The 18,523-nt window shown below is 35.1% G+C and overlaps 1 protein-coding gene across 3 annotated transcripts in view; it reads left to right on the forward strand.

Moving 5' to 3' along the window:
• ZNF654 (zinc finger protein 654) overlaps positions 1–18,523 on the forward strand; it is a 91,215-nt gene that overhangs the window by 17,469 nt on the left and 55,223 nt on the right. For all 3 annotated transcript variants that reach the window (XM_060010485.1, XM_060010484.1, XM_060010486.1), the window contains exon 2: positions 4,790–4,935. In XM_060010485.1, coding sequence (XP_059866468.1) covers positions 4,790–4,935 — 146 coding nt within the window. The remainder of the gene's footprint in view (positions 1–4,789; positions 4,936–18,523) is intronic.

Consider the following 18,523-nt stretch of genomic DNA (forward strand, 5'->3'; position numbering starts at 1 on the left):
TGGGTTTGTTTGATGATTTCTCATGATTGGAATGAGTTTATGCATTTTTGGCAAAAGTACCACAAAAATGCTTTTGTATTTCTTGGGGCTTCATATCAAGAGATTTATGATAATAATATGCTTTATTACTTATTAGTGATATTACCTTGATGGCTTTGTTAAGTTTGTGTCCGTGGGGTTTCTCCACTTTAAAGTTGCTATCTGTTTGTAGTTGATAACCGTCTTGCGGGAGATGCTTTGAAACTGCAAATCCTGCATCCTCAAACTTTTCACCCACTAATATTAGCATTGTTCCATGGATCTTGTCTGCAACATTCATTGCTGTGTACAGTATTTGCCTAATGGTGATTCTCTATTTCTCTCTTTTGTTCTATGTTTATTAATTAGTCTTCTTCCGTGAGGAAGAGCTGTCTCTTACACTTACTGATTAATTTGATTATTTGTAGGGACTCATGGATATTTATCTGGTTTTATGGATTAAAGTCCAATACTACCATCATTTATTTTGTTGCTCAAATTGTTCTAGATTTAACTGCTCGGAGCACCTTCAGGTTGGCTCCCATGTTCTTATATTCCATCACTGTTTCAGCATTTCATCTAGTTATTTTCCCTGTTCCATCCCTGCTGGAGGAGGGCTTGAGCAGCCCAAGTTCCTTGTGCCTGAGGAGCCCCAAGTTCCTCATATTGGAGAATAGTGTTTAGAAACCAAGATTTGGGCCCTAAGTGTGTATGTTGCTACTGAGGTGTCATTGCTGTGTGGCCCTCTCAATGGACAGAGCTAGGAAATTGTGTGTGTGTATATATATATATATATATATATATATATATATATATATATATATAGTAGGTATATTACAAATGAATAACCTAATCATACTGAAAGGGGGTGGGGAAAAGGCTAACTTAATGTTTCTTACAATGTTTATTTTAGGTATTTAGAAGATTAACAAATTTATTCAGTGCATAGATTGGCATGTATTATAGGCATTTTTTGAAGCTCTTAGAATGGAAGGTAGTTGTGATGTGGCTAATCACATACGATAATGGCCATGGTTTGTAAATCAGATTTTAAAAGTGGGTGGATTCACTGTAAACAGGTAATGAAATTAACATTAGTGAACAGCTCCACTGACACCTGTGAAGTGTTTGATATAAATAATGAAAGTTGATGCCAGTGGGAGGTTTCAGGTAGGAAAATGACAGGGATGTGAATGGCCAGCTAACGGAAGTAAAGTCATGTGTGATAACTATGTTAATGATCTAGTCTATTATTACCTGGATTTAGAAATCAAGAGGATTGTTTGCTCAGTGACAAACTAGTGTTTGGTAGTCTTCATTGTTACATTAGAAAAAAGGAGAATTCAGTTAAGAAACAGATAATCATATTTTAGTCAATCACTTTATATGACATTTTAGGGGTTCCTAGACTGCTACGTTTGTATTATTTTTATACATTTGTGTATTAGGCAGCTCTGGCTGCCATAACAAAATATCACAGACTTGGCAGCTTAAACAATAGAAATTTATTTTCTCAGTTCTTGAGGCTAGAAGTCTGAGATCAGGGTGCCAGCATGGTTGAGTTCTGGCAAAGATGCTCTTCCTGGCTTGCAGGCTGCTGCCTTCTCTCTGTGGCCTCACCATCGCCTTCCCTCAGTGCATGCATGTAGAGGGACAGAAAGATCTCTCCTCTCTTCCTCTTGTTATAAGGCCACCAATACTATCTGATTAGGACCCCTTCCTTATCACATCATTTAACCTAAATTACTTCCTAAGAGTCCTATTTCCAGATACTGTCACACTGGGGTTAAGACTTCAATACATGAACTTTAGGGGGACACATTTTAGTCTGTAGTAATTTGGATGATGTTCGTAAGTAAAGAATGTAATTATACAGCAGTTCTTTACATAGTAACAGTAAAAACTGTTACTTATTAGAATACCAAAGAAAATGACAAATGTAGGATGTGTTGCTCACCGCACAGTGACCTGATAGAGCACATTCAGATTATGATGTCATGGTTATCAGCTCTCATTACCTGAGTGCTTATGATAACAGTTATAATGCAGGAGAAAACTTTCAAAGTAAAAAGATAGTGTAATGTATAGTTTTACATATTTTAAGGAAAATATTTAAAAAGTGGTGTTATAGTGAATGTTATAGTGAATTATTAGTGTCTGGCATGACATTAAACAGTATAAGAAGATACAGTCAGCCCTCTGTATCTGTAGGTTCCACATCTGTGGATTCAACCAACTGTGGATCAAAACTATTTGGAAAAAAAATTCCAGAAAGTTCCAAAACACAAAACTTGAATTTGCTATGCGCTAGCAACTATTTACATAGTATTTACATTGTATTAGGTATTATAAGTAATCTAGAGATGATTTAAAGTATACGAGAGGACGTGTGTAGGTTATATGCAAATACATTATTTATATAAAGGACTTGAACATCTGCAGATTTTGGTATGGGGTGGGGGATCCTGGAACCAATCCTCCACAGATACTGAGGGCAACTGTATGTAAATTTCAGCCAGTTTTGTTTATGTCCCTTAAAGGGTATTGTGGGAAACCTACTGGGGGTGTCGTGCACAAGTACTTTTATTGTGTTAGGTTTGGGCTCAGCTGGATGAGGCAGGGTATTAATAGCCGAATCTTGGTGAATGAGGGAAGCTACAATGAGAACAGAACCTGAGAAAGTAGAAAGCTTCTCTTCTAAGGAGATAAACCCAGCCCATAAATAGGAAGTGCATAAGGTTGTAAGTAGAAATGTATTAGGGCAAACTATTTCGGATTAAAGGTAGAAAAAATGTGAGTCTGTTAGTACCTGTTTTTTATGTGGCACCAGAATCGTGGTGTGGGGGCCAAAAAGAGGCAATAAAGGTGGTCAAACACTTTAGTGAAGAGAAAATTTAAAGCCAGGAAACCACCATTTATCTAACCTTCTTCTCCTTCTTCTTCTTTTTTTTTTTTTTTTTTTTTTTTTGCCTGTGGTGGTTTGGAAAAATTTGTCCTACTTGGAGTCATCATAGTTACTAGTAGTTTTTACTTCCCAGCTAGTAAGGACTACTAGATATAGAAGGGGGATACAAGTTCACAGAGCTGATACTCTCTAGCTTTCTTCTTTATCCATACATGTTCCTAGAAACATTGGAGACATGCTAGACACCTGGTAATGCAATTTGGAATTGTCAAACAAGTGTGAAGTGTCTGGGATTTTATCTAAGGTAGATTGCCACAGTTTCACAAATGCTGGCCCAAGACATGAAACTCCTGGATCAGAGATAGCAGACTCTGTTACTCATGGCACAGTAAGCAGCATGTGCTTCAAGTTCATGATGGTTCCCTTTGCCCCTCAAGTGTCACAAAGGTGATGTGAATGGCCCAGGTGGATCCTGAACTCATAGTAAGTTTATATCACAGCTTAGGAACCCCAAGCTTAGGGAGTCCTAATCTTTTATAATGGTCTGCAAGCATATCTGCCTGACCTTTGCTCCAGAGAGACACATTGCTTTGGGCAGGGGCATCATGGATATCATCTCTATTTTTCAAGGCTGTTCCCTGTAAACATCTTTGAAAGGATGAAGGCAGTCAGGGCCTCTTTTAAAAAACTGTGGAAATACAAGAGACTCATGGAAAATTATCTCCAACAGGAAGTGATTAGTATGAAAAGTCCTTGAGCTCTGAATGTTCTTGGCTTTTCTACTCTGCTCTAGTTTTACCAGCTTTTAAATCAGGAGTTGGCAGACTTTTTCTGTAAAGGGTCAGATATTAAATATTCTAGACTTTGTGAGCCATATGATTTCTGTCACAACTACTCAACCTGTTGTAGCAGGAAAGCAGCCATAGATAATATGTAAATGGATGAACCTGGTTATGTTCCAATAAGACTTTATGGACATTGAAATTTGAATTTCATGTGATTTTCATACATCACAAAATGTTTTTTTCAACCATTTGAAAATGTAACATCCATTTCTTAGCTTGTAGGTCATGCAAAAATGTGTAGCAGGCTGAATTTGGCCTATATGCCATAGTTTGCCAACTTGTTTTATAAGATGAATTTCTAGAATATAATAGTTTTAATACAGCAGTCTTGCATATGAGATATCATAATTAACATTTTATAGCAATTGATAGTTCTAAAATGTTTTCTCATAAATTATTCCCAATTTAGCTTCAGAGTAAATCTGCAAGATAAGCATTATTATCTCCATTTTATGGTGAGGCAACTACTGCATAGAGAAGGAAGATGACATACCCAATTCATAAAACTAGTTAAGTGACAGAGCCAAGACTGATTATATTCTGTATTCTTTTCTCCTCAGTATGGTACAGTTTAAACTTTCCTAATCAGAGTATCACACCACTATAATACTCATTTGTTGCCAGAATGTTTAGAGTTCAGTCTTGTAAATATTAATGGTAATAATAATGCATGCTCATTTCTAATTTTCTTTATTACTATAGTCTACTGTCTAGCTATTTTAATATTTGATAATTGGCATTTTGACAAAAACTAGATATGGGATGTAAAGGCATTTGTTACAACATTTGGCAGCTGAACTGTGTGGTCATTTATATACTATATTTCTTTTCCACATTTTCAAATAATAGTTCATTTTATTTTCAGATGTATACCATGAAACTAAACAATAAGGAACTTTTTCCCCTTCCTAAATCATGTGTTCATGCTGAACTAATATTTTAATTTATCTGGTATAATTTAATTTATCCAAATTTAACATTTTCTCTAATAATGTACTTTTTGGATTGCTTCCCTAATCAGGTGGTTGAAGATTATGCTGGAAGATGGCAGGTCCCTTTGCCACAGCTTCAGGTTCTTCAGACTGCACTTTGCTGTTTTACATCAGCCAGTGCATCATTCCCAGATGAATGTGAGCACGTACAATATGTTTTGAGTAGCCTTGCTTTGTAAGTACTCTTTACTTCTTACGAAAGTATTTTCTTGATATATTTGAGAACTGGTTTTTGATTATTTTCCCTGCAGAAGAAACCTTTCCTAAAGTCTTCCCTCAAAAAGATTTCTATTTCTTCATTTAAGTGTTTAGGTTTAATTTTGGACATTTAACCACAATTTTACTTTTAGCTTTAGAGTTAAGTGGAATTGTTATATAGATTCTTAGGTTTACTACTAGCACTTTCCTTTCCTTTTTAATTCCCCAGATTCCCTTGGCAAACTTTAATGGTAAATCCCAGCAGCAGTTGAGGCCATCATAGATCTTAAATCGGGCCAGAAAGAGGTTAGGAAACTTTGGTTTTTAAAAATACTTGTAAAGGACTTCGAGTTAAAGATCACAAACTGAGCACTTGTATTTATCGTTTTTGCCCTCCTAGATCCTACTAAAATAGTAAAGAAGTAAAAGAGGGAAATACAGTGAAAAGAAAATAGAGAAGAGTCATCAGTGAATGAAAAGATTTCAACAATTTTCTTTGGGAAAGAAAACAGATAGAGGAGTGTCTTTGAAACATGTCAGAGCAAGTCACAACTTAATTTTCTTTTCTTTTTTTGTTCCTCACATTACACTCACATCACATTAGTGGGTTTGAATTCATTTATCAACATTACAAAATACAATAGAAAATATCAGAGTGTGTCTCATGGGATAAGTATTATTTTGTAAAACTCTTGTTTTATATATTTATTTTTATGTATGTGTATACTTTATTATTTGTAAAACATTTTTTGAAACTGTGGGTAGCATATAAAACAAAATTATCCTCTGCCTTATAAGATAGGAGGAAGACCATCTGTCCTGCCTCCTTCCCCTTGGAATCCTAGGGAGGTATAGAATTTGAACATTATAGGTATGAAATAGAGAGTAGGGAATGGGATACTTTGGGAGAATACAGATAAAGGAGTTAATTGCAGTTTTTCCATTCAGGCCATTCACTAGACCCTAGGGCCTGGGTAGGGTGGGGAAACAGCATTGATACTTTCTTTTTTTCTCTAATGAAATTAAATGACTTTGAAGCAGTGACCTTTGTATTCTGGCAATTAAGTGTTCTTCTTGAGACAGCTACCTAATCACTTAATTACCCTAAAGAAAAACTTACCAGTCACCAAACTCTAGACATGCTTGCTCACAGGGCTCCCAATTAAACTGCTTGTGGCTTTATTCTTAGATATTAATGGATATTCAAGAATCATCAGACATTTGGGGAATGCCTTTAACATGAAAAAAATACAATGAAAACAAACTAAAAAAAAATTCTGGAAGAAATACAGTTAATGTTGAAAACAAAAAATTTAAAAGAGAAATGTAAAATCTATAATTAGCATTTTCAGAGAGAGTTGAGAAGATTTGTAGGACATTAAAACATCAACATATCATGCTGTGTGAAAGGAATAAAGAGATACCAAAAATGAGTTTGTGGAAATTAAAAATATGTGATGGTTAAAATTTAAAATTCTGTAGGAAAGTTGCAAGGTAAAGTTGAAAAAATAATCTAGAATGTAAAACAAAACCAAAGTGAAGGAATGCTCAGAAGAACACTGGTACAGTGACTTCATGTAGGAGGTTCATTATTTAACTAGCTGAAGTTCCAGAAAAAGAATTTAGAGAATATATGTTGGAGGAAATTTTCAAATAAATATATAATAAAAGAATTTCCCAGAAATAAAAGTCATAAACTTCCAGACTGAAAGAGCCCAAGAAGTGCTCAGCACAATGAATATAAAAAATACTCAGCTAAATACATCATTTTGCAATTTGAAAATAACAAGAATGAAAAAGCAGATTTGAACACCTTCTAGAGAGAAAAAACTAGGTCACCTACAAAGGAACAAACATCAGATTGATGTTTGTTGATATATTCTACCACCCAACAGTGGGTGGTAGAATATAATGAATCAATGTCTCTGAAGTTTTGAAGAGAAATTATTTTCAGTGTAGAATTTTATACTCATTCAAACTGTCAGTGAAGTGTGAGAGTAGAAACAATATTTCCAGGCATGTAAGGACCTAGGAGATTGATTTGTCCACATTCTCTTTCTTGGGAAGTTATTAGAGAATGTACTCCAGAAAAATGGGGTATAATATAAAAAGACCAGATGACAATGGATCTAGAAAACAGTAGCTTTTACTTAAGATAGACAGAAGAGAAGTTCCAGGGTCGCTGCTAAATAGTAGGTCTTACAGATATGTCACCTCCAAGAGGGGAATATCCAGTAAAAATGGAGACTTGAAACACCTTGAGAATTTGGAACCATTTAAGGTAGTGATAAAAGTAGACAAGGCAAAGGAAATAAAAAAGCAATTAGAAAAAATAATCTGAACAGGAAATGACACAGAGTCATAACAAACTACTTAGATATGCACTGAATGTTACTTATATATAGTTTTCTTCATGTAAATGATGCTTATTGACTTCAAACTTTTAAAGCACAAAAATAATTATAATTACAGAACGGAGGAGAATTATTAACCTTTCAGTATAAGACTATTTGATGGAAATTTCAAGTTGAAAGTGAAGGACAAGGGTACTAATATCCTTCCTTAAAATTCTTATTTTACAAAATGGAGTGTCAGTACATGAAACCGTAAATAAAGGTGTAACTAAAGTTACAAAGATAAATAATAGAGGAAATAATAGTGAATGACTGTTGGGAGGATGTACTTGTGTGAGGAGTTTAATTCTCTTCTATCACAGCAGGAAGTTAAGAGATAATATTTAAAATTGGTAAATCAAGAAATACTAGCAGAGCTTATTATCACCAGCTATTAAAAATACTGAAAGTTGTTAATTCTGGGTAATTGGCAGTGAGAGAGTGTTGAAACCTTTCTATACACTTAGCATTTTTAAATATTGAAGATGTGTAAATTTAATATATGTGAACTTTTATGTTTTTTGATTTACATACATGCATAAAAATTTTAAAGAGTGCATGTACATTGTGCTTCTTTAAAAGTTTATATATATTTAAAGTTATAGAAGCTATGTGAAGTGATGGATATGTTAACCAGCTTAATTGTGGTGATCATTTCACTATGTATCAATTTGTATACCTTAAATATATACAGTTTCTATTTGTTAATTATAGCCTAGTAAAGCTGAAAAAAAATTGTGGGAGGGGAAGAGTTTAGAATATAACGTTATTTAGACTTGTAAGAGCACAGAAGTTTTAAAAATATATGTATTATTTTTAAAAAAATAGATTTATTTTTGCGATACCTAAATAAATATGGGAAGTATTAGGACTTCTTGATTATAATTGACAAATCCTACCCAGCCTAGTTTAAACAAAAAAAGAAGCGCTTGGAGGGATTTATTAGATAACTAAATCATGGAAAAGCAAGGACTAGAGCTAGTTTCAGGATTTTCCGAATCTAGAGAATAAAATATCTAGAATTGTTCTCTTCCTTTCCATCATTCCTTTTTTGGCTTCATTCTCTCAGGGCTGTTGACAATTCTTGGATTAAGTTTACTTTATTAACCAAGGGAGAAGAAACCCTCTGCTCCCACTTTTATTCCCCAAAATATTTTGGGAACTCAGGCCTGTCTGAGGTTATGTGCCAATTGCTTAAACTAATCACTCTGTTGAGAAGAGTATGGTAAGATTTTTGGCTATCTGATAGCAAGCCCACCTCATGGCTAGGGGAAAGGAGGATACTACATTGGCAGCCCTGTGAGGACCATAGAAATGTTGGAGGGATAAGCAGTTTCCTCAAGAAGTGAATGCGGTAGTGTGAAGGAGAGCTGGCTAAGTAGACAAAAGTAATGGATGTCACTATAAAGAATATTTTTATATGATATTTTGAAAGCTACTGAAGCAGCTTCAATTATTCTCTGCTGATTTCTGAGGAAAATAAATAAGTATTGAAAGAAATACATTATTTGTAAGCAAGAAGCATTGTTCTTGATTCAGTGCCCATTTGGATATTTCCCCCTTTTCATCTGTATAATCTTGTTAACTTTTGTGTTGTAATGTGAAAATGTTTTTAAGGCTTTCAAAAGTAAATTAAGTCATTTGTTGACTTACGTTTCACTGCTTGCTAGCTTTTTTTTTTTTTAACTACTGCTCATGAAAAGAATAATGTATTAAGCAAAGGTAAATCTTATCTAAGATGGACAGCGCTGGGCAAAAGAAAGTAAATTATCTTAGTGGTTTGTTAAATGGTAATGTTTCTTATAAAGAAAACTTTCTGCATTATTTGAATTTACTTTAGTGGAAAAGATAATTGTACTTTTAATACCAGAAGAAAAATGGGGAAATGGCCATATGGTGGTGCCATTGAAAGCGTTAGTGAGTCTGGAACAGTGTTCTATTTTATTGAAATATTTAAGCTAGAAAATTCTTCTAACAATTATTCCATAATCATTCATTCATTCATTCATTCTGTAAATCTCTGTGCTTGGTTCTAGAGGTAAAATAGAAAATAAGATTGGTGAGTCCTTGTTTTAAAGACCTTACAGAGCTAAAAGATATTACACAAGAGGCTCCACTAGTACGTATTGTTAAGTATGAAAGAATTATAGGGTACAGTGAGAGAGTTTAACAGGGGACCTTTCCCTGTCAGGGAAAATTTGCCCGGTGAACTAAAACTTGAGCTGAGCTCTGAAGGGATGATGGGAGTAAATTAGATGAAGGAGCAAAAGAGACTCCCAGGAATGGTAAACAGAATGTTCAAGGTGCCTGGACAGGATATCAGGTTATTAATGGATTTCATTATAACTCATATCTATTTGTAGAATTGTTTATGATATATATAATGTATTTTAAAAGTTTTAGTCACTTAAAAAATATATAGGTGAGCTAAAGAAGTAATGTTTATAACATTCTGTCTCATGCTAATATATATATGTATAATATATGCATACAAAATATATGTTAAACATAAAACTACTATATTCTCTGGTAGTTTTGTCTGGTCTGTATATCTACCTTCATAAAATCCTATACCCACCTTGTAAATTAATACGTATGTGAAGATCTGCCTTCTGTAGACTGGGAGATTCTAAAAACTACACTTTTTCCAAGATGTTCTTTACAGAGAAGGAAACTGGATTCTGTTTTTATTCATACCTGACTGTTTTTTTAAAGTTTATGGAAATGAATAGTTATGTAGAGAATTGTCTTAAATTGATTAATTATAATTTTACCTGGGTTGACTCTCCTTGTAAGCTGTATTTTCTAAAGAAATGAAGATTTTGCTGTGTATGTATGTATGTGTTGGCACTAAAAAGGACCTCAAATTAATTCCTTTTTTATAGATAAGAAAACTGAGGCCTGAGAAGTTAGGGGGCTTTTGCAAATTCAAGTTAATTAAGTTCTGACTGTTTATTTTTCCTGTTGTTTTCTTGTTTTAGATCAGTTAAATACTGATTTCTAAGTTTTCCAGGTAGAGCAAAGCCAAACACCCTGAAACTACGCAGACCTTCAGGCAGAGAACATAGACTTTGTAAGTTTTACATAAAAGCAAGCTTTAATGCTGCCTTTCTAGCCTCTTTAGCCAGGCGGAAAGTGAATGTTCATAGATTTCAGCAGTCCAGGCAGGGTTCAGTAATGGAAGTAGTAATTTGCCTGGCAGCCATTAGGTCCACAAGGACGCACATAGTCCACTGGAGGAGGAAACTAGTTCAGCTAGTAGCATTTAGTATATGCAGTGGCAAACACTAAAAGTATATATGTCAAGTTGCATAGGGAGAGAAGACCAAAGGGCCTTCTTTTTCATGGAACTAAGTGGGTATACTCAGCCTCTTGTTTAGAGTGACTAGACAATCATGGGCCACACATATTACATGAGAGATCAGTGACCCTTTCTGATTATGTTGCTGAATTTTACCATATTTCATAGAATTTGTACCTAATTTCAGTCTCTACTATATTAAACCATGTTTTATTTGATTACATTTATAACTTAAGTCCAGGCTTCAACTAATTTAGGAGACAGCCTAGAAATCAGAGGAAGAAAGACTAATTCTAAAGTGCCATTTTTTTTCAGTGGTGCCAGGCCCCACAAAAGGTGTTAGTCTTGTAGGCCCCAATCAGTACGTATATCCTTTCTCTACAACATGTAACAACTCTTATTACTTCCTGACTCTTCAATTATTTTTTTTTGAATTTTATTTTATTTATTTGTTTATACAGCAGGTTCTTATTAGTCATCCATTTTATACACATCAGTGTATACATGCCAATCCCCATCTCCCAATTCATCACACCACCACCACCACCAGCCCTGCTGCTTTCCCTGCTTGGTGTCCATACGTTTGTTCTCTATAACTGTATCTTAATTTCTGCCTTGTAAACCGGTTCATCTATACCATTTTTCTAGGTTCCACATATATGCATTAATATACGATATTTGTTTTTCTCTTTCTGACTTCACTCTGTATGACAGTCTCTAGGTCCATCCACATCTCTACAAATGACCCAATGTCATTCCTTTTTATGGCTGAGTAGTATTCCATTGTATATATGTACCACATCTTCTTTATCCATTTGTCTGTTGATGGGCATTTAGGTTGCTTCCATGACCTGGCTGTTGTAAATAGTGCTGCAGTGAACATTGGGGTGCATGTATCCTTTTGAGTTATAGTTTTCTCTGGGTATATGCCCAGTAGTGGGATTGCTGGCTCATAGGGTAATTCAATTTTTAGTTTTTTAAGGAACCTCCGTACTGTTCTCCATAGTGGCTATATCAATTTACATTCCCACCAACACTGCAAGAGGTTTCCCTTTTGTCCACACCCTCTCCAGCATTTGTTGTTTGTAGATTTTCTGATGATGCCCATTCTAACTGGTGTGAGGTGACACCTCATTGTAGTTTTGATTTGCATTTCTCTAGTAATTAGTGATGTTGAGCAGCTTTTCATGTGCTTCTTGGCCATCTGTATGTCTTCTTTGGAGAAATATCTATTTAGGTCTTCTGCCCATTTTTGGATTGGGTTGTTTGTTTTTTTAATATTGAGCTGCATGAGCTGTTTATATATTTTGGAGATTAATCCTTTGTCCGTTGATTCATTTGCAAATATTTTCTCCCATTCTGAGGGATGTATTTCATCTTGCTTATAGTTTCCTTTGCTTTACAAAAGCTTTTAAGTTTCATTAGGTCCCATTTGTTTATTTTTGTTTTTATTTCCAGTACTCTAGGAGGTGGATCAAAAAAGATCTTGCTGTGATTTATGTCAAAGAGTGTTCTTCCTATGTTTTCCTCTAAGAGTTTTATAGTGCCTGATCTTACATTTAGGTCTCTAATCCATTTTGAGTTTATTTTTGTGTATGGTGTTGGGGAGTGTTCTAATTTCATTCTTTTACATGTAGCTGTCCAGTTTTCCCAGCACCACTTATTGAAGAGACTGTCTTTTCTCCATTGTATATCCTTGCCTCCTTTGTCATAATTAGTTGACCATAGGTATGTGGGTTTATCTCTGGGCTTTCTATCCTGTCCCATTGCGCTATATCTCTGTTTTTGTGCCAGTACCATATTGTCTTGATTACTGTAGCTTTGTAGTATAATCTGAAGTCAGGGAGTCTGATTCCTCCAGCTCTGTTTTTTTCCCTCAAGACTGCTTTGGCTATTCGGGGTCTTTTGTATCTCCACACAAATTTTAAGATTTTTTTGTTCTAGTTCTGTAAAAAATGCCATTAGCAATTTGATAGGGATTGCATTGAATCTGTAGATTGCTTTGGGTACTATAGTCATTTTCACAATATTGATTCTTCCAATCCAAGAACATGGTATATCTCTCCATCTGTTTGTATCATCTTTAATTTCTTTCATCAGTGTCTTACATATAGTTTTCTGCATACAGGTCTTTTGTCTCCCTAAGTAGGTTTACTCCTAGGTATTTTATTCTTTTTGTTGCAGTGGTAAATGGGAGTGTTTCCTTAATTTCACTTTCAGATTTTTCATCATTAGTGTATAGGAAGGCAAGAGATTTCTGTGCATTAATTTTGTATCCTGAAACTTTACCAAATTCATTCATCAGCTCTAGTAGTTTTCTGGTGGCATCTTTAAGATTCTCTATGTATGGTATCATGTCATCTGCAAACAGTGACAGTTTTACTTCTTCTTTTCTAATTTGTATTCCTCTTATTTCTTTTTCTTCTCTGATTGCCATGGGTAGGACTTCCAAAACTATGTTGAATAATAGTGGTGAGATTGGACATCCTTGTCTTGTTCCTGATCTTAGAGGAAATGCTTTCAGTTTTTCACCATTGAGAATGATGTTGGCTCTGGGTTTGTTGTATATGGCCTTTATTATATTGAGGTAGGTTCCCTCTATGCCCACTTTCTGGAGAGTTTTTATCATAAATGGGTATTGAATTTTGTCAAAAGCTTTTTCTGCATCTATTGAGATGATCGTTTGGTTTTTCTTCTTCAGTTTGTTAATATGGCGTATCACATTGATTTGCGTATATTGAAGAATCCTTGCATCCCTGGGATAAATCCCATTTGATCACGGTGTATGAACCTTTTAATGTGTTGTTGGATTCTATTTGCTAGTATTTTGTTGAGGATTTTTGCATCTATATTCATCAGTGATATTGCTCTGTAATTTTCTTTGTTTGTAGTATCTTTGTCTGGTTTTGGTATCAGGGTGATGGTGGCCTCATAGAATGAGTTTGGGAGTGTTCCTTCCTCTGCAGTTTTTTGGAAGAGTTTGAGAGGGGTGTTAGCTCTTCTCTAAATGTTTGATAGAATTTACCTGTGAAGCCATCTGGTCCTGGACTTTTGTTTATTGGAAGATTTTTAATCACAGTTTCAATTTCACTACTTGTGATTGGTCTGTTCATATTTTCTGTTTCTTCCTGGTTCAGTCTTGGAAGGTTATAACTTTCTAAGAATTTGTCCATTTCTTCCAAGTTGTCCATTTTATTGGCATAGAGTTGCTTGTAGTAATCTCTTAGGATGCTTTGTATTTCTGTGGTGTCTGTTGTAACTTCTCCTTTTTCATTTCTAATTCTATTGAGTTGAGTCCTCTCCCTCTTTTTCTTGATGAGTCTGGCAAATGGTTTATCAATATTGTTTATCTTCTCAGAGAACCAGCTTTTAGTTTTATTGATCTTTGCTATTGTTTTCTTTGTTTCTATTTCATTTATTTCTGCTCTGATCTTTATTATTTCTTTCCTTCTACTAACTTTTGGTTTTGTTTGTTCTTCTGTCTCTAGTTCCTTTAGGTGTAAGGTTAGACTCTTCAATTATTTTGACCAACACTTATTCAAAACCGTCTCCAATTTTGTATCCATCATCTTTACTAATCATTTGTGACAGGCGAATCTTGTTTATTTTATAGAGAAATCAAGGCTGTCTAGCCTATTTCTTTGTTTTCTCTCTCTAAGGAAGAGATGTCTTCCTTTTTGAGTCCATTTGGGGTCTTAATTAAATTCCCTCACTAACTTCTCTCAACATTGTTTTGTTTCTCGTTACTATTTCATTAGAATATTTTGTTTTCAGGATTTGTTGTATTTAAAGTCAAATTAGACAAACCTATGTGCATTTATTTATATTGGCCATGTTTAGGTGCTCAACATTTCATTTGGCGCTAGTTGTGGACTGGCATCTTTTTTCCTTGTAATTTTGGTTTTTATTACTCCTTTTGTTAATTTTGGAGTGAAGTAGTTGAGACTATAGTCATTTTAATGGCAAAGAGATACAGGGATTGTTAAGTGGTGTATTTGTATTGGCAGAAGTGAAAAGTGATCGGATAATGACATACTCTCTTCTCACCCATACTATGTATCAAAATCTAGAAGGATGTATGCGTGTAGTTTTAAAAATGGTATTTATTTTTTTCTGATCTAACTAAAGGAAGGACAGCTTGATAATTGCCTTGATCAGTGTGGATACACTAAAACTAGAGTGAAAAAGCAGTAGACTGAAAGGTGTTACTATTTCTGCTGCTATCAGGAAGATCGGTGATATTCTTTAGAAGAACATGTATATAGTCATTATGAAGGATGTAAATACATGTTTGAATTTTTCTAATATTTGAATGTCTTAATTTTATGCTCAGTCAGATCCCTGAAAAACTACAGATCTGAACATTTTAACTTTTCCTTCCTTCCCCCGCTAGCTTTGGTTCATAGAGCTAGACTACAGCATTATACTGTCAGCTTTCACTGTGGACTGAAGTAAGAAGGAAAAGAAAACAAAAACAAAACATATACGAAACACATCTGTAGTTGCTGAAAATTTGACAAAATTTTGTTCATTGCTCCTTATGCAGAAATCTTAAAAGAAATTCCCCCAGACGCACCTAAATACATAAAGCAAATATTAAGAGACCTTAAGGGAGAAATAGACAAGCAATACAATAATAGTAAGGGACTTTAATACCCCACTTTTCATCAACAGATAGATCTTCCAGACAAAATCAGTTAGGAACCATTGGCTTTGAATGACACTTTAAACCAGTTGTACTTAACAGACCTACAGAATATTCCATCCAAAAGCAACAGAATACACACTCTTCTCAAATGAATAGGATAGATCATATGTTAGTCCATAAAACAAATCTTGGTACATTTAGAAAACTTAAATCATATCAAGCATCTTTTCTGACCACGATGGTGTGGAACTAGAAATCAATTACAAGAAGAAAACTGAAAAATTCTCAAATATGTGGAGATTAAACAACATTCTTACTGACAATCAGTGGGTCAAAGAACAAGTCAAAGAAAAATTTTAAAATACCTTAAGAAAAGTGAAAATGGAAATACAACATATCAAAGCTTATGGGATACAGCAAAAGCAGTTTTTTTTTAAGTGTCTTTTTTTTTTATTTTTAACATCTTTATTGGAGTATAATTGCTTTACAATGGTGTGTTAGTTTCTGCTGTATAACATAGTGAATTAGCTATGGATTTACATATATCCCCATATCTCATCCCTCTTGTGTCTCCCTCCCACCTGCCCTATCCCACCCCTCTAGGTGGTCGGTCACAAAGCACTGAGCTGCTCTCCCTGTGCTGTGCAGCTGCTTCCCACTAGCTATGTCTATTTTACATTTGGTAGTATATTCAAGTCCATGCCACTCTGTCACTTCGTCCCAGCTTCCACTTCCCCATCCCCTTGTCCTCAAGTCCATTCTCTGTGTGCATCTTTATTCCTGTCCTGCCCCTAGGTTCTTCAAAACCAAGTGTTTTTTTTAGATTCCGTATATATGTGTTAGCATACAGTATTGTTTTTCTCTTTCTGACTTACTTCACTCGTATGGCAGACTCTAGGTCCATCCACCTCACTATAAATAACTCAATTTCGTTTCTTTTGTGGCTGAGTAATATTTCATTGTGTATATTTGCCACATCTTCTTTATCCATTCATCTGGCAGTGGGCACATAGGTTGCTTCCATGTCCTGGTTATTGTAAATAGAGCTGCAATGAACATTGTGGTACATGACTCTTTTTGAATTATGGTTTTCTCAGGGTATATGCGCAGTATGGGATTCCTGGGTCGTATGGTAGTTCTATTTTTAGTATTTTAAGGAACCTCCACACTGTTCTCCATAGTGGCTATATCAATTTACATTACCACCAACAGAGCAAGAGGGTTCCCTTTTCTCCACACCATGTCCGGCATTTATTGTTTGTAGATTTTTTGATGATGACTATTTTGACCGGTGTGAGGTGATACCTCATTGTAATTTTGATTTGCATTTCTCTAATGATTAGTGATGTTGAGGATGCTTACATGTGTTTGTTGGCAATCTGTATATCTTCTTTGGAGAAATGTATATTTAGGTCTTCTGCCCATTTTTGGATTCGGTTGTTTTTTTTTTTTTTTTGCGGTACGCGGGCCTCTCACTGTTGTGACCTCTCCTGTTGCGGAGCACAGGCTCCGGACACACAGGCTCAGCGGCCATGGCTTACGGGCCTAACTGCTCCGCGGCATGTGGGATCTTCCCGGACCGGGGTACGGACCCGTGTCCCGTGCATCGGCAGGGGGACTTTCAACCACTGTGCCACCAGGGAAGCCCCATGTTTGTTTTTTTGATATTGAGTTTCATGAGCTGCTTGTAAATTTTGGAGACTAATCCTTGGTCAATTTCTTCATTGGCAAATATTTTCTCCCATTCAGAGGGTTATCTTTTCGTCTTGTTTATGATTTCCTTTGCTGTGCAAAAGCTTTTAAGTTTCATTAGGTCCCATTTGTTTATTTTTGGCTTTATTTCCATTTCTTTAGAAGGTGGGTCAAAAAGGATCTTGCTGTGATTTATGTCATAGAGTGTTCTGCCTATGTTTTCCTCTAAGAGTTTTATAGTGTCTGGGCTTACATTTAGGTCTTTAATCCATTTTGAGTTTATTTTTGTGTATGGTATTAGTGAGTGTTCTAGTTTCATTCTTTTACATGTAGCTGTCCAGTTTTCCCAGCACCACTTACTGAAGAGGCTGTCTTTTCTCCATTGTATATTCTTGCCTCCTTTATCAAAAATAAGGTGGCCATATGTGCGTGGGTTTATCTCTGGGCTTTCTATACTGTTCCATTGATCTATATTTCTGTTTTTTTGCCAGTACCATACTGTCTTGATTAATGTAGCTTTGTAGTATAGTCTGAAGTCTGGGAGTCTGATTCCTCCAGCTCGTTTTTCTTTCTCAAGATTGCTTTAGCTATTCGGGGTCTTTTGTGTTTCCATATAAATCGTGAATTTTTGGTTCTAGTTCTATGAAAAATGCCAGTGGAAGTTTGATAGGGATTGCATTGAATCTGTAGATTGCTTTGGGTAGTATAGTCATTTTCACAATGTTGATTCTTCCGATCCAAGAACATGGTATATCTCTCCATTTGTTTGTATCATCTTTAATTACTTTCATCATTGTCTTATAGTTTTCTGCATACAGGTCTTTTGTCTCCTTAGGTAGGTTTATTCCTAGGTATTTTATTCTTTTTGTTGCAGTGGTAAATGGGAGTGTTCCCTTAATTTCTCTTTCAGATTTTTCATCATTAGTGTGTAGGAATGCAAGAGTTTTCTGTGCATTAATTTTGTATCTTGCTACTTTACCAAATTTATTGATTAGCTCTAGTAGTTTTCTGGTAGCCTCTTTAGGATTCTGTATGTATAGTATCATGTCATCTGCAAACAGTGACAGCTTTACTTCTTTTCTGATTCGGTTTCCTTTTATTTCTTTTTGTCTCTGATTCCTGTGGCTAAAACTTCCAAAACTATGTTGAATACTAGTGGTGAAAGTGGGCAACCTTGTCTTGTTCCTGATCTTAGTGGAAATGGTTTCAGTTTTTCACCATTGAGAATGATGTTGGCTGTGGGTTTGTCATATATGGCCTTTATTATATTGAGGAAAGTTCCCTATATGCCTACTTTCTGGAGGGTTTTTTTCATAACTGGGTGTTGAATTTTGTCTAAAGCTTTTTCTGCATCTATTGAGATGATCATATGGTTTTTCTCCTTCTGTTTGTTAATATGGTGTATCACATTGATTGGTTTGCGTATATTGAAGAATCCTTGCATTCCTGGGATAAACCCCACTTGATCACAGTGTATGATCCTTTTAATGTGCTGTTGGATTCTGTTTGCTAGTATTTTGTTGAGGATTTT

The sequence above is a fragment of the Delphinus delphis genome, chromosome 4 (genome assembly GCF_949987515.2).
Source record: "Delphinus delphis chromosome 4, mDelDel1.2, whole genome shotgun sequence".
Lineage (NCBI taxonomy): Eukaryota > Metazoa > Chordata > Mammalia > Artiodactyla > Delphinidae > Delphinus > Delphinus delphis.